General features: G+C 38.5%; 1 protein-coding gene across 1 annotated transcript in view; it reads left to right on the forward strand.

Moving 5' to 3' along the window:
* The window catches only part of LOC114643703 (zinc finger protein 43-like), a 46533-nt gene extending 31704 nt beyond the window's left edge, over nucleotides 1–14829 (forward strand). The window contains exons 4-5 of the mRNA XM_028792215.2: nucleotides 151–697; nucleotides 11886–14829. Of these exons, the coding sequence (XP_028648048.2) occupies nucleotides 151–697; nucleotides 11886–13153 (1815 nt within the window). The 3' untranslated portion in view covers nucleotides 13154–14829. The remainder of the gene's footprint in view (nucleotides 1–150; nucleotides 698–11885) is intronic.
* Nucleotides 14830–15493: the final 664 nt, after the last annotated feature.

Here is a 15493-nt window from a genome sequence, read left to right on the forward strand (position 1 = left end):
ATTTTGGTCTAAATGGCTTGTTTTTGTCATAATTTTCTAGCCTGCTTCTTCAATTCAATTCTTCAGCATTGCTGGGTACACTTCTTCACTCAGTCACTCATAGCAGCAGTTTTGTGCCTTGCTTGTTTTTTGATGTATTTTTTTTTAAAGCCTTCTAACTTCTTTCTACAGAATGAAAGCAAACCTACCTTTCCAGTGAAGTCATTTGCATCATTAAAAATGGACGAGCATCCACTCCTGGACGGTAGCTGTAAAGATGACATCATAAATATGGGGTGTGTTTACAAGGAAAAGGACATCGGTGACCTGGAAGGAGAACTGCACAAGGCTGATGTCACCATGGAGCAAAAAATGGACTGTATCAAGGAAGAGGGTTGTCAGTATGGGTCCTTTCACTTGACCTCACAATGTCTCTGTGTAAAACAGGAGGATTGTGATTTGAGGACTGTGGGTATTAAAGAAGAATCTGAACCCACATCCATCAGCCTTGAAGCCAGTAGTACACTCATGATGAATGCAGATGATGCCAGTTTAACAACCTGCGTGTCAGTGAAAGAAGAGATGATCAATTTAGAGATTACTCAAGGAAGGACGTGCTCTGCTTCAGATTATGGCAAAGTGAAGACTGAATCACTGGAGCCTCAGAATAAGACAGAGATGCTTGAACAATGGACACCTTCAGAGCAGCCTGGGAAATGTAAGTGATTATAAAAAAAAAAAATCTTTTGTATTTTATTAATTTTATTTCAAGAAAGATCATATACAATCAAGCAGATAAAATTTGCAGAATTTATACAACATGTTACTTCCAAATGAATCTTGGAAGATCTCCAGATAATTTAAATAAATTAAATAACAGTTAAAAAAAACAAAAAAAAAAACAAAATATGAATTCACTCCCCACCCAAGAGAAAGAGAGGAGAGCCAAAAGCAGAAAAAAAACATCTTTTTTCCCTTATATGAATCCTTAATCTAATTTTTATAAAATAAAGTTTTTCCTTATTTTCCAAAAAGGTTTTGGAAAGATCTTATAAGCAAGAATTAGATTTTTTTCTAATTTCAAATAATTTACGACTTAAGTTACCTACTAAATTTTAAAATGTGGATTGGGATTTAACTTGTTAAGCAGGATAAGTCTACATGGTATCGGCTATTAGAATCAATTTGTCTTTAAGGTCATCTGGGAGTCCTCCAAATATACAGTAGCTGTTAATGGGTTAGGAGTCATTGTGACACCAAGGCTGTTAAGTATTCAAAGATTTTTTTTGTCCAAAATGATGTTAATTTTCACAGGTTCGTTTTGGAAATTTTTTTAGCAAGAGAAGTGTGATTGATGAAAGATTTTAAGTTGAATTACAGTAAAACCTCAATTATCTGTCACTCGATTAACCATCAGTCTCCATTAAGGGCAAAATAAAATCATTATTGCACTGCAAGCTCTACACATTGGACCAACTCTCCTTTTTACTAGCACATAGTGTTTTTCCCCAGCACCATGTGTCATGCTGCATTTTGAAATCAGTGTCAGTTACATACATTGGACCCTTGACTTACAAACTCAGTTTGTTCGCGAGGGCTGGTTGTAACTCAAGTTGGTTGTAAGTCAAGACTATTTTTCCCGTAAGAAATAATGGAAATACCCATAATGCGTTCCGAACCTCCCACAGCAACACTTACTTAACCTTTTCATAATAAAAAAGGGTTGTATAATGTGAATAATTTACCAAAACACCAATATTTTTGTAATGTACTAACCAAAAAGTTATAAAAAGTGCCTAGCCTATCAGAAACAACAATTTCATACTGTACTCACCATTTCATTTGACATCTTTGGGCTGCAGGAGGGGAGGAGGAGGAGAATGAAATGGAAGGTGGTTATTGTTTGGAAGGAGCCTCCTTATACAAATCTTTTCTTTGTAAAATTGTCAAGATGGTGGATTTCGACATGCTGTACATATTAGCGAGATCGGTCACACGAACTCCACTCTCATATTTCCACACAATTTCCTTCTTCGTTTTGATTGTGATTGCTTTCTTTACCTTCGTTACCTTCTCTTCCTTCCTTAGCAATTATCAAAAAAAATTATATAAATCACTGCACTGACCAAAATTACGTCCACAAACACATGTATCTGGGCTCCAACTGACGCTTACAAACGCTCTCGGCTGTTTGTTTACAATCGCGCAAGTGGATACACGTGACCGCATTCAGGTCGTAATGCAAGATGTTGGTCGTAAATCAAAACAAAAATTTTGGTCGTAAATCAAGTTGTTCGCATGTCAGGCCGGCCATATATCAAGGGTCGACTGTACCTTCAGCTTTAATAGCATTTTATAGCTTTTCTCTTTTGTTATAATTAAACTACTTGTGGAACGTGACCCAGACACAGACAGGCAGACATCGTATTAAGCACCACCACACTTTTATTTACCAGTCAACTATTTACAATTGTGCACACAAACCGACAAAACTCCCCAAAAGTCCAGGCCTTTCACTGCCTCTTCCACTCTTCAGGCCGCCTCCTTTCCTCCTCCAAGACCTTGTCTTCTTTTGCTCCCGACTCCAGCCCTCGAATGGAGGGAGGCGGCCCCTTTTATAACGACCTGGATGTGCTCCAGAAGTGCCGGCTACACACCTGGTCTTCTTCCCCCCAGTACTTCTGGGTGTGGTGGATTGAGGCATTGAGGCGCCCCCTGGCAGTGACCACGGGCCCCTACAGGGTTGAGCTTCAAAACTCTGTACCCGTGGTCCCCAAAGCCACCAGGGCAGTCGCCCCCACGTGGTCTGGGGTAGGTGTAAGCCCTTCTCTGGTCCTCCGGGGCATCCCAGCAGGGTACCACCCCCAGCCACCTGGGACATACTATACATTGTTATGGCCGATAAACATATACGTGTGGTGTTGAAATTGTGACAAAAAATTAAAATTATTAAACTTTTACCAAATGCAAAAGTGCTTCAGAGAGTAGGAAGAACAACAGTGAATGATGTAAAGCGTAATGCTGATAAAATTGAAAAACATGTTGAAAATGGAAACCACAGATGGTAATATTATTCTGTATTAATGTTGATATTCTTCTGCATTGTAATTTTATTTTTAAATTCTGTTATGTTTTGTTAATATATTGAGATGTGCAGGCAGCTTGTGACGTGCTGTGCTGGAGCAGAAAGGGTGGAATGCTGTGCAAATGGTAGGACTGGGTGAAGGACTTCTGTTCTGTGAGAGGTGGGTACACCTCTTAGGAGATTAGTGACAGGAGAAGTTAGGAGAAAAAGGAAGATGCGTCAGAAGGCAGTTTGGAGTAGGGAGTCAGGAGACAATAAGCTGAAGTGTTTGCAGTATAGAAAAAGATAGAACATGAGTGGCAGGGAAAGCGTTCATTTATTGTTTTGAAGATGTGCTCTGTAACCCAGATAACAGAGTGTAAGACAGGGCACCATTTGTTACGGAATGAAGACTCCAGGTAAAACGTTAAAAACTCCAGTACCTCTGAGTTGTATTTGCTTATTATGGTAATCTTGACAATATTATATAAATTAATTAATTTTTGTTATTTACTATCAAAAAATAATATAGTATTCTTTTTTTTTTTTTTTTTTTTGGATAATCAAGGTTTTACTGTATTGAGTGCTTGGTGCATATATAGGTAGAGTGTATTCTATGTATGGCTGACCAAGATTATTATAATTTTGCCTTTTTATATTAAGTCTTTATTTCTATAATATTTCTGATCTTCGTTGGAAATTCAGTTTAGTTTTAGTTTTCCTTCATCATGCATTTTTAGTTTTAATTTAGTTTTATTTCACAAAGACATTTCTATTTTATTTTCAGTTCAGTTTTCAGTTTTAGTTTTAGTAATTATGGTATGGTTAAAGAGTTACTATGTACTTTAGTTTTGTGTCACAATCAGACAGAACTTAATGGGTTATGAGTTTAATGTTAGTAGGAGTTTACTATCTGGTATTGTTTTCGTTCTGATTATAAACAAGCATAATCAAAACCAGATACTAACTATGAAAAATTTTATACAATTTTATAATTTTAAAAATATTCTTTGATGTCATTTGTGCTGAACAAAATGTGCACTGACTGTTGGAATGTTTCATCTTTTCATTTTCTTGCTCAAAATGGACCAATTTGTGATAAAATTTAGGTGAATTTTAAGGTTTGAGGGTGTTTTTTAAGCTCTAAATATCTATAGCACACAACATATCCTGCCCCAAGACAATGTGCCTACAATTAATGCCTTCAATATTATAATCTAAAATTTCCGGTACTGCTCTTTGTTATTTTCTACCAGCCACATTGATCTCGGATTCCATCTCAGGCTCAGAAAATTTATAGACAGAATTTTGCAACCTGCAGGCCTGAAAAGATATAAAAAATCAGAAAACAGATTCTACTGTGTCCTGACAGACGTTATCAGGAAAATCATGGGGGCTTAGGAAGAACAAGGCTGTTGGGCTTGTATCAGTGTGCAGACACCACTTAGCTGAATTGAGGGAAACATAGAAAATATGCATATTTTCTAAACTCACTTATCCAAAGCAGGATCGAAGGAAACCTGGAGTTTATCACCGCAGCTTTGGGAGCAAGGCAGGAAAAATCCCTGGCAGAATATTGCAATAATACTATATACAGTGGAACCTCGAGATACGATCACCTCTGTATACGAGAAATTCAAAATACGAGGAAAGTATGAGTGAAAAATTCAGATCTAAATACGAGCATTGGTTCGCGTAACGAGCCACGAGCCAGGCTGTGGGTATAGCTCGCGGCTTAGCGAGGGGGCGTGGTAGCAGTTGCGAGCCGCGATCTGCGGTGTCTGCGTTTCTCACTTAAGTGCACAGGTGGGAAACTGCCCACATCCATGATTGTTCCTGTGGCTGATGGGCTGCAGCTGCCATGTCCTCCCCGCATATATAGAGAAGCGCGAGCCGGTTAAGAGGGAGAAAAAGTAAAAGAAAAGAGAGAGAGCGAGCGCGAGCGCAGGCGGGCGGGCGGGCAGGGCGAGTGAGTGACTGCAGGCTCGCGTGTAGCTGAACAGTGAGCTGAACAGGCGAGCCAAACAGCTGAAGCAGGACGGTGTAGAGAAGGTCAGCTGCATTAAGAGTGTCTCGCCTGTTGCAGAGCCCGCAGGTGAGACGCTAACAGAGAAGAAGCACCGGGGATTGTCATCTGTTTTTTAAAGACGGCATCCTTTTGACGTTTTAACCTCGTGTTAAAGGATTGTTATTCTTGTGTATTTTAAACCTCCACTTCACAACTGTTTTAAGGATTATTTATTTAAAGATTTATTGAATGCTCTACTGCACTTTGGACACCTGTTTTGATTCTTTTAATAATCAGTTATATTATTTACCAGTGTTATTTATTAAAGGTAGACTACAGTATATATAATTTATCAGTGTTATTTGTTAGGAAAATTGATTTTTATGTTAATATATTTGGGGTGCAGAACGGATTAACTGGATTTCCATTATTTTCAATGGGGAAGTTTGTTCTAGATACGAGAAATTCGCTATACAAGCTCAGTGCTGGAACGAATTAAACTCGTATCTAGAGGTTCCACTGTATAGGCAATATGTATGACATGGCTAATGTTAAGAACAAAAAGAGTACGATATTTCTACTATCTATTTTGAGAGAGAGAGAGATTGAAAAGAGAGAGACAAATATTTTAAAGCATAATTCTGCCATCAGATTATTTTCACAATATCAGGTATGTAGAGCTGAGAATGTAAAACTAAAAAAGTTTTTCCCCAGTTGGCAGACTCTCTTCACCTACCTACCTGCAGTTCAGTAAAGACATTGCCAACTAAGGATTTTTACAAGGTTTGTATTGCTTTGTTGTTAGATGACCTTTTTAAAGCAAAAGTGATTGGTCAATAACAATATGTTAATCTTGCATGTTGACCGTCAGTCTCCTGATCAGTGCCATTTTATTTTCAAAAAGGATTTCTTCTGTGTGAAGTGGCAGGTGAATTGTTGTTAACAAAACACAGACACCTGAAAAACAAACTGAAATGTTACTTACTTATGATTTTTCAGTTAATACTGTAAGGATTTTGTTGACCAGCATGATGCAATTTTTGGCATTTGAATTATATCGACATGAAAGAAGTGTAAGGAAATGCAGCAGCTCATCATAACGGACATCAGACTCATGCAGCCTGGAATCTGGCTTAGTTTGTGCTGCTGCATTAATTACTGTGTACATACTGTATCTTCTGCGGTGGGCTGGCGCCCTGCCTGGGGTTTGTTTCCTGCCTTGCGTCCTGTGTTGGCTGGGATTGGCTCCAGCAGACCCTAGTGACCCTGTAGTTAGGATATAGCAGGTTGGATAATGGATGGATGGATACTGTATCTTGGGGCCAGTCAGAATTACAGTTAACATGCCGTCATTTATGAACAGGCTGAAATTCTATAAAGGATTATTTATATCCAATACTTCTTTCTTCATCCCCAGAGACCCAGTGAACGGCAGCTTTGAAAGTTGCCAAGTAATTTAAAAGCAAAATCATCACCTTGGTGTGCTTCACTAACACTTGGACCGGAATTTATCATGCTGTCACTAGATAGATCAGCTTCTGAAGAACTGACACTATTATCACATAGTAAATCACTTTACATGCTCCGTATTCAGCTTGCTCTGTCATTGCAAGTGCTGTGTCAACACCCCTCATCCGCCATCAGCTGCTGTTTACTAGATGCATATATGCAGTCGCCTCGTGGTTGGTTTACTTTCTGCTTTAATGTTAAAAGTTACAAGGGTTAAAGATGTAATGGCAGGAATATTTATTCAAAAGCCAAACATTAAATTCTTATTAATATATTTTGATTAATTTCAGGACCCCTGAAGTTAGGCCTTGTATAAGTTTGGTTGTTATGAAAAAAAAGTATTTTTGCTGAATTATTACTTTATTTCAGTTAGTGTTTTCAGCTACTGTAATAGGTTTGTTGATATTAATTTTTCACTTTGTTTATGTTAACTATTTTATTTCAGTTTATGAAAATGTTTTTTTTTTTATTAATAGTTTCAGTTTTGATTTTAGTTTTAGTTAACTATAATAACCTTATGGCTGACTTCCACTCCTTTTCTGAGATGTTAAGTGAAAGGTCCTTTTCCCACTGTACTCTAAGATCATCGTAAGGTAGATTCTATGAGATGTTTTTATATATTGTTTAGGTGTTCTCTGAGCCTTCCAGACTTACCAGCATTGCCTCTGGAATAGAAATGGGTGGGAGGTGTGTAAAATTGTGGAAAAATTGTGTTGTTGGAAAGTTTAACATAAAGAACAATTTGTTCACAAGATAAAAATATGTTTATCTTTATACAGTTCTCTAAGGGTCTTATTCCTGAGAATTTTCCAAAGGTGAAATACTGAATAGGTTGGAGAAGTTTGAAAAAGGTAATTATGTAGAGAAGCAACAGATAAAAGCTTTGCTTTGAAGTATGTCCTGCGTTGATTCCATATTCTGAGTAATTGGTTGATGACTGGATTGTTTGTGTATTGATGAAAGTAAGCGTTTACTGTGTCGCAAAACAGGACATATAATCAAAAAGTACAGCACAATTTAATTTTCATTGCTGGCCAAGCTGGTGTAAATTCATTAATTTGTGCTAATTTCCACATCTTTATAGCGTGCATGTTTCCTGCCCAGTGATAAAATTAAAAATTAGGTAGTGCCATGCCACCTTCTGCTTTAGGTCTTTGTAGAGTCCCCTTTTGAATGCATGGATGTCTCGATTCTAGATAAATAATGTTATAATTGACTCCAGTTTTTTAAAGTATGATTTGTTGGATGTATATAAGGAAAGATCTGAAAAAGATATAGAAAGTACCCATACCACCAGCGTATAGGGATATTTTCTTTTTAAGTTCTTCTCTTAACTAATGGCTCAATGGCAATTGAAAAAGCTGTGGTGGCATCTTTGTCAAGTATCATGTTTTAGTTTGAAGTAGTTTGAAATCAGGTTGCTATTACAGACTGAGGCTTCTGGACTGGTATAAAATAATTTTATCCATGGGTATATACACCTAACACGAATTTATGCACTGTGATGAATAAATAGTTCCATTCAGCTCTATCAAAGGCTTTTTCTATGTCCAAAGATAATGTTATCTCTTGCTTGTTAGATTTGTGGGTTAATATATTACATTGAAAAGGCCCCAGAGGTCTGAGGCTGCATTTGCCTTTAATAAATCATGTTTGGTCTTTTGACATTTCAGAGGGAAGCACTTTCTCATTCTTTCTAGTTAAAGCTTTGGAGAGTATCTAAGCATGAATTTGATTTGCAATTGGTATGGTGTGCATTGTAGTAGATCCTTATTTTTCTTTGGAAAAGTTGTAATTAATGCTTGGCAGAAAGTTTGAGGTCAAATTTTAATTTCTGTAGCGTCTATGAACGTTTTTAATCATAATGGAGCTAATGTAGATGATAAAATTCTAGTGGGAAGCCATCAGGGTCTACCACTTTCCCACTTAGGAGTATGTTTATAGCATCCAGTAGTTGTGAGTGTATCAGAGGTTTGTCAGATTCTTCTGTACTAAGAATATTTGAGCTATGGTATTTGTATTGTATTAAAACTCCTTAGATTGTGTGTTATCTTCTCTAAGCTGAGTGGAATACAAGGACTTCTGGTACTTCTTCAATTTGTAAGTTTTTACATTTTTTTAAGGTCTAGGGTAAGATGTTAAACAGTTTCCTGAAAGGAAATAAAAGTGCAACCAAGCTGTTTTGTTCAAATGGAAAAAATATTCCAAATAATACTTAATGGTGTATATTATATACTTTATATAGTGTTTCTAAATACTTTATGTTGTAATCGCTCCCCTTCTATTTAGTTACCAAAAGCAACTTGAATTAAAGTAATTTTGTGCACTTAGATTATGGATATTCTTAACTTTATCCAGGTGATCTCCAAGTACTTTTGATTTTCTTCTCAATTTTGAGCATATATTCCTGTAAATTTCCATGTATTTTTGGTAGATTTTCTTTTAACTGTAATGTAAAGCTGTGTGTTAAATGTATCTCCTGGTCCTTCATATCATGGTTCAGCTTATCTACTCTTCTCTGTGTTATTCTTATTTCCACGGGTGTTCCCTTTATATCCTCCATTATGTACCCAGAGTGCAGTAATCTATGTCTTCAACTCGGACAACACGTCATCTTCTCTGTACACAGAAGGAAGAGTTACATATCTAGAAAGTGCTGATGCTGTTGACCTGCATTTGGTGGTAGTGGTTCACAGTGAGGTAGACAAAGCCATGACCTGTTTAGATATGCTGTTTGAAAGTGGCAAAATATCATCGCCTGCCTCTCTCCCATTTTTGCACCCACATTCGCCATGTGCCAAAGTGGATGTTGCATCCTAAGGCCCTGACTAATCCTTTCTTTTTCCTGTCTCCTCAAGCTCAGTCTATGGTAGCCCATTCAATTAACTCAAACTTGACTTTCTTTTACAGTTTTTTGGATTTTTAGCTGCCTTTTCCTTCTCTTTAAGGTCTTTCTCTCACCTTGGGTTTCTTCTTCATGTTTTTAATATACTTGTAAGTGAAACCACTTGGTCTAATGAAAACACCACTGCCAGCAGAGCACTGTCCTAGACGTTCATCTCTCACAACAGGTGAAACCAACAAAAAGTTGGTCTGCAAAAAGTGAATGCAACAGCTCTCACTTGATGGGTTATGTCCCCATCATTTCTGATGTTCCTTTATAAACATAAGCTGTTATATACAGTATTATATGTAAGACATTTTTTGTTGTAGCTGATGTAGGGTTTGGCAGTGTGTGATTTTGTTGCCAGGAAAGGGGACGTCACGATTTTTAACTGAGTAAAGGCCATGTCTTGTTACACAGCTTTTGTAGTGATTTTTCAGTCATAGACTTAATTTATGTAATTCTAGTGAGCTGGTGTAAGTCACAGTGCACTCCCATGACAGCCACCAGTCAGTTATACAGGGCTATTCAAAATGAAAGAGCAGATTTCAAAAATTTATTTCCAACAAACAGTATAAGACAGAAACACATTCAGCACATTGCTGGATAGAGGAAAGTTCAAAATTTAAAACCCCGCCTAAAAGTACCAGTGAATCCCACTGAGCGCTGACTTCATTTTCATGCAAGATGGTACCCTGCCTCATTTCCACTTGGAGGTCCGGCGTTACCTGAACGACACCATTCCAGAACGATGTATTGGAAGAGGTGGACAACAAGATCTTGCTCATCATCTATGGTCTCCCAGGTTGCCAGATATTACCCCCTGCAATTGTTATCTATGGGGGTACATTAAAGCAAGAGTGTTTGTTCCACCTGTGCCCGATCTTCAAGATTTGCGACATTGAATTGAGGAAGCTGTGAATTGAGTAACTAGGGACCAGTTGACTCTTGTGTGGCAAGAAATGGTCTACCGTTTTCATATTTGTCATGCTAAACGTGGTGCTCATGTTGAGTGCATGCAACCTCAAGGACCATAGGACCAAACTTTGAACTTTCCTCTATCCAGTGATGGGCGGAATGTTTTTCTATCTTATACAGGTTGTTTGAAATTAATTTTTGAAATCTGCTGTTTCATTTTGAATAGCCTTGTATATTTTGACATACTCAGCATCAGAGTCAGGCCAGTCTGTGGCTTGTAAAATGAACATGTTGTTTTTGTTGTAGAGATGGGCTTGTGTGTGTGTAAGAGATGACAACCAATGGGAACTCACTCTGAAGTACAAGACATATAAGGCAGCTATTAGGAATAAGGAACATGGGTGTTTTGGACTGTTGAGTTTGGATGAAGATAAATACATAGCAGCTGTCACTAAGTGCGAGGAATGACTCTCCACAATGCAGACTTCATCACCATTCTCAATCTTCCAGTGCTTTTGTGTGCACATGTTGCTGAAAGTAACTGGCAGCGTGCACAATAAACTTTGTCACAGGTAAGCAGCTCTGTGATAGCTGGCCGTGTGGATGTTAGCAGTAGATCCTGTTGCTTGTAATTCCCGGCATTGTTACATGTGCCAAAGGTACTGTCTTGGGAAATTCAGCTGCTGAGATGTGGAGATGACACTCTTGAGCAGTTCCTCAGCAAAGAGAGCTTAACTTGCCAGTGGTGTCATTTCATGTCATCATTATCTCTTGTGCAGCTCCTTGAGGTCCTGTATCATCAAAAACTGTAGGATGTTTAAGCATACAGTCATCATACATTACGTACCTAGGTTCATTTTATTTTAAAGGGTTTTGTTTTGTGAAGTACAGCAATATTGTTTCACTGTCACTTTATTAATAAAGTTTGAAACTTTTTCTCCAAAGTAAACAATAAAGCATTATTCATTTTTCCCATTAACTGACATTTTTAGTGCAAGTTCCATCTTACAAAATTACATTATGAATATGAACAGGAATGGAGCTCATTCATAACCAAGGGGGCCACCTGTATATGTAGTGCCTTCAGGAAGTGTTCAGACCCCTTCACTTTTCCACATTTTGTTATGTTACAGAGCAAGGGAAAGGTGCCATATAAATAAAATGTATTATTATTGAGTTTAAACCGTTTAAATTTATTTTTCCCACATCAAGCAACATTAAATACCTCAGAATGATGAAATGAGACAGGATTTTAGAATTTTTGAAAATGTGTTAAAAAAAATTATCCCACTGACACAAGTTTTCAGTGCCTTTACTTGGCACTTAGCTGAAGCCCTTCTTTCTGGCTGCCACAACTCATAGAAATGTATTTGTCCACATTTCTTGATGTTTTAGCACTTTTTTAAAAATCAATATTTGCCTATACTGTTTTCACAATGTACTTTGATTGATGTTAAATGTTCATATTTTTCTTCAGCTCTTTCCTTATTAGCCAATACTAATATGTGTCTCTTATCTTCCAGCAGATTTAAACCAGAATGGCAGTGACTCCCTGTCCTCGTTTGCCCAGGCCTCCCTTCATGCTGTTTCTGTTCAGTTCCACATTAAGGAAGATGAGAAGAAACCCATTCCTCTGCTAGATGATATCAAACTGGATCCTGTGGAGCACAGCACACCACCTTTTGAGAAACTGACAAGTGCCAATTCCATCAAGCCTCAGAAAGCAGCAAACAGTAGCAGTCCATCATCATCATCATCATCATCTTTCTTTTCTTGCCAAGAGTGTGGGAAAGGTTTTAAACGCAAATCAGATTGTAAGAGGCATCAGAAAATTCACAGCAGAGAGAAGCCCTATTGCTGTTTGGAGTGCGGTGAAAGATTTGCACACACAGGCAGTTTTCACAAGCATGAAAGAAGCCACACTGGAGAGAAACAGCATTTCTGCACTGAATGTGGCAAGCAGTTTTCCCAAAAAAGGGACCTTCAGGTTCACATGTTTACTCACACTGGAGAGAAGCCATATTCCTGTTCTGAATGTGGGAAACAATTTTCACGTGTAAGGAACCTTCAGACCCATAAGAGAATTCACACAGGAGAAAAACCTTACTGCTGTACTGAATGTGGTAAGCAATTTTCACTTGTAGGTAGTCTAAGGCGTCATAAACGATATCACACTGGCGAGAAGCCACACTGCTGTTCTGAATGTGGCAAGTGTTTTACTCAGCTGGGCCATCTTCAGATACACAGGAGAATTCACACTGGAGAGAAGCCATATTGCTGCCCTCAGTGTGGCAAGCGATTCTCACAAAAAAAACATCTTCAGACCCATACACGAATTCACACTGGTGAGAAGCCATATTGTTGCACGGAGTGTGGCAAACAATTTTCTCAAATGGGCAACCTTCAAACGCACATGAGAATTCACACTGGAGAAAAGCCTTATTCCTGTTCTGAATGTGGGAAACGATTCTCGCTCGTAGGAAGTCTGGCACAGCACAAGCGGTTTCATGCTGGTGAGAAGCCACACTGCTGTACTGAATGTGGAAAATGTTTCATGCAACTCGGCCATCTTCAGAGGCATAAGATAACTCATACTGGAGAGAAGCCGTTTGCCTGTATTGAATGTGGTAGGCGATTCTCACGAAGAAGCAGTCTGCAGCTGCATGCCAAGCAACACACTAAGGAGAAACAACAAAACTCCTATGAAAATAACAGGGTAGTGTTTCTGCTTATTGGACCATTCAGTGCAAATCCAGCTGTAACTTGTGTGCCAGTACATCCCACCATATAAGGATCTTGATATCAAAAATCCTGTAAACATCTGTTAAAAAGGGAAAAAAGACACACTTCACAACCTTCAGAGACACCCTAAAAATTTTTTTCACTGAAAACTTCTGGAGGCAACCTTAACAGCCGAAAGAAAAAGAACTAGTAATGTTGTGTGGATGGTTTGTCTTTATAGACACAAGTCTTCATGCATAACGCTGTCTTTGTGGAGTCCCTCAGGGAAGCCTTCTTTAGGCCCTTTTTGCTTTTCTGTCCATGTTCACATTTGACCTGTTCTTCAAAAGTCCAGGGGGGGTTTAATGAGATTTGATCATTCATGATCAGCGTGACCCAGTACTCCGCTGAGCCAACAGCATTTACATGTGATATTCCCAGGTTAGAGTAAGGGTCCGTTGTGTAAACTGTCTGTGATTACCAACATGGCCATTCTAGTCTACAGGAAGCCTGTCATTGAGTGCCAGTTGGCAAAATGGAGTTTGTTTCATTACAACACCTTTCCAGACAACTAATCCTTTTATACAGTATGTAAACTAAATGTGCTTGAACCACTACAATGACTTTGAGGATCTAAAGAAAAGTGTGTGTGTATGAAGTGAGAAAGGTCTTGTCTAAAGATAAAGCATCATGAAAACAAAACACTAGACACCGAGGCTCCACTCTGTGAACCACATTTGTTCCTGGACAACAGTTTGTAAGGCAGATGTTTGTATACTGATTGGGTAAGAAGAAATATCAGTCTTTGCAAGTATAATCATTAGAAATTACAGTAGCAAACAGGAAAACGGCAAGTGACCATGAGCTACTCTCCTTTAGTACCTGGTGTGACCACCGCAATAGCCGCACATGTCCGATGTTAGCCTATTATCACAGGAAGGCCTGTCCATGCTGGCCATAGGAAGGTAGGCAGAGGGTCCTGTCTCCAGATGTTGTGATCCAGAGTAGCTATCCCTAAGTTCATTCCGGTGGAACCCATGTGGCAGAAGGTTTTTGTTCATTCATTTTGCCTCAAATTATTGTGTTTTTTTTTTAACGATAATTAACTCCTTCATCAACACCGGCCATATATATCTCTTATTTGGCATTCAGAAAAATACTGCAGTGGGATATTTTTTACATTTATTATACACTAGAAGAGGCTGCCCAAGTGGTGGGGCACCAAGTAAATTTTGAAACGTAGCCTAGCCTATGGTATTCCCTTATACAAATGGAGAATCTGAGCATAATTTGATGAAGATAAGACCAAGTACACGTTCAGCTTTATCTGTTAAATGTGGTTTTGCCACAGCTTTAAATGGTTGCTTCAGCATTGTTCTGCCTGGCTGAAGCAGGTAGGAAAGAACTGTAAACTAAAATAGGGTCAGAAGTCAAAACTGGGGAAGCTCAATATTTAATTACTGGCCCATCCTTTGGAAGAGATGTAAAACGGAGGTCCTGACTCTCTCTGGTTATAAAAGAACCCTGGGTGGCTTTCATAAAGAGTAGAGTGTACACCAATGTGCTGGTTAAATTGCCCATTGTGGCCTGGTTATTCAGATCCCCTAATTATACCAAGTTTGTAAATGGCTAACTAATGAGTGGTGAGTGTACATGTGCAAAATGGCTGCCATCACATCATCCATGTGGATGCTGCACATTGAAGGTGGTAAAAGTAGCCCCCCTCCCTCTCTATGTAACATGCTTGAGTGCCTTGAAAATAAAATAAGTAACAAAATAAATGTGCTGTTGTTGTCTTTTAATTATTATTAGGCTCACACCTTTATCCAATGTGACTTAAAACATTTGAGATACAATTGTCAGGTAGGTGACTTACTCATGGTCACAGTGTGTCAGTAGTGGAATTTGAACTCGCGTTCTCATGGTTTTGAAGTTCAAAGCCTTAACCACATGGCCTGCTGTAGTGAGGTAGACCTTTAAGCCAAACATCTCCCCAGGGGACAAATAAAAACCAACCTACCTACTTGCCAGCCAGCCACTAAACCTCTGAGTTATAAAGGGTCACAACTGGAAATGATCCCCCTAGTGGCAGAACCACAAAATTGGGACATCCCATTTGATTTGCACATAAAAATTCAGTTGCTATCTGCCTTTTGTTTCCATCTAGAGCAAGAGGAAACTGGTGGATTCTGTGGTCATAAATATTTTTTATTTCATTCTTTTTCCCAGCATTAGCTGTGACCAACTCATAAGCTACCTTCAGTTCATTTTTTCATAATCCTGACATACTTCTAATATGACTTTTCTGATGAGCTGTCACTTGAAACACCAAAACTCAAATCGACAGGCAATTGGTCTTCCCTCCCGAACACCATAAAATAAGGCGAGTAGACAGTCTCTGTATTCTGGT

This window comes from Erpetoichthys calabaricus, chromosome 5 (genome assembly GCF_900747795.2).
Source record: "Erpetoichthys calabaricus chromosome 5, fErpCal1.3, whole genome shotgun sequence".
In the NCBI taxonomy this organism is placed as follows: domain Eukaryota; kingdom Metazoa; phylum Chordata; class Cladistia; order Polypteriformes; family Polypteridae; genus Erpetoichthys; species Erpetoichthys calabaricus.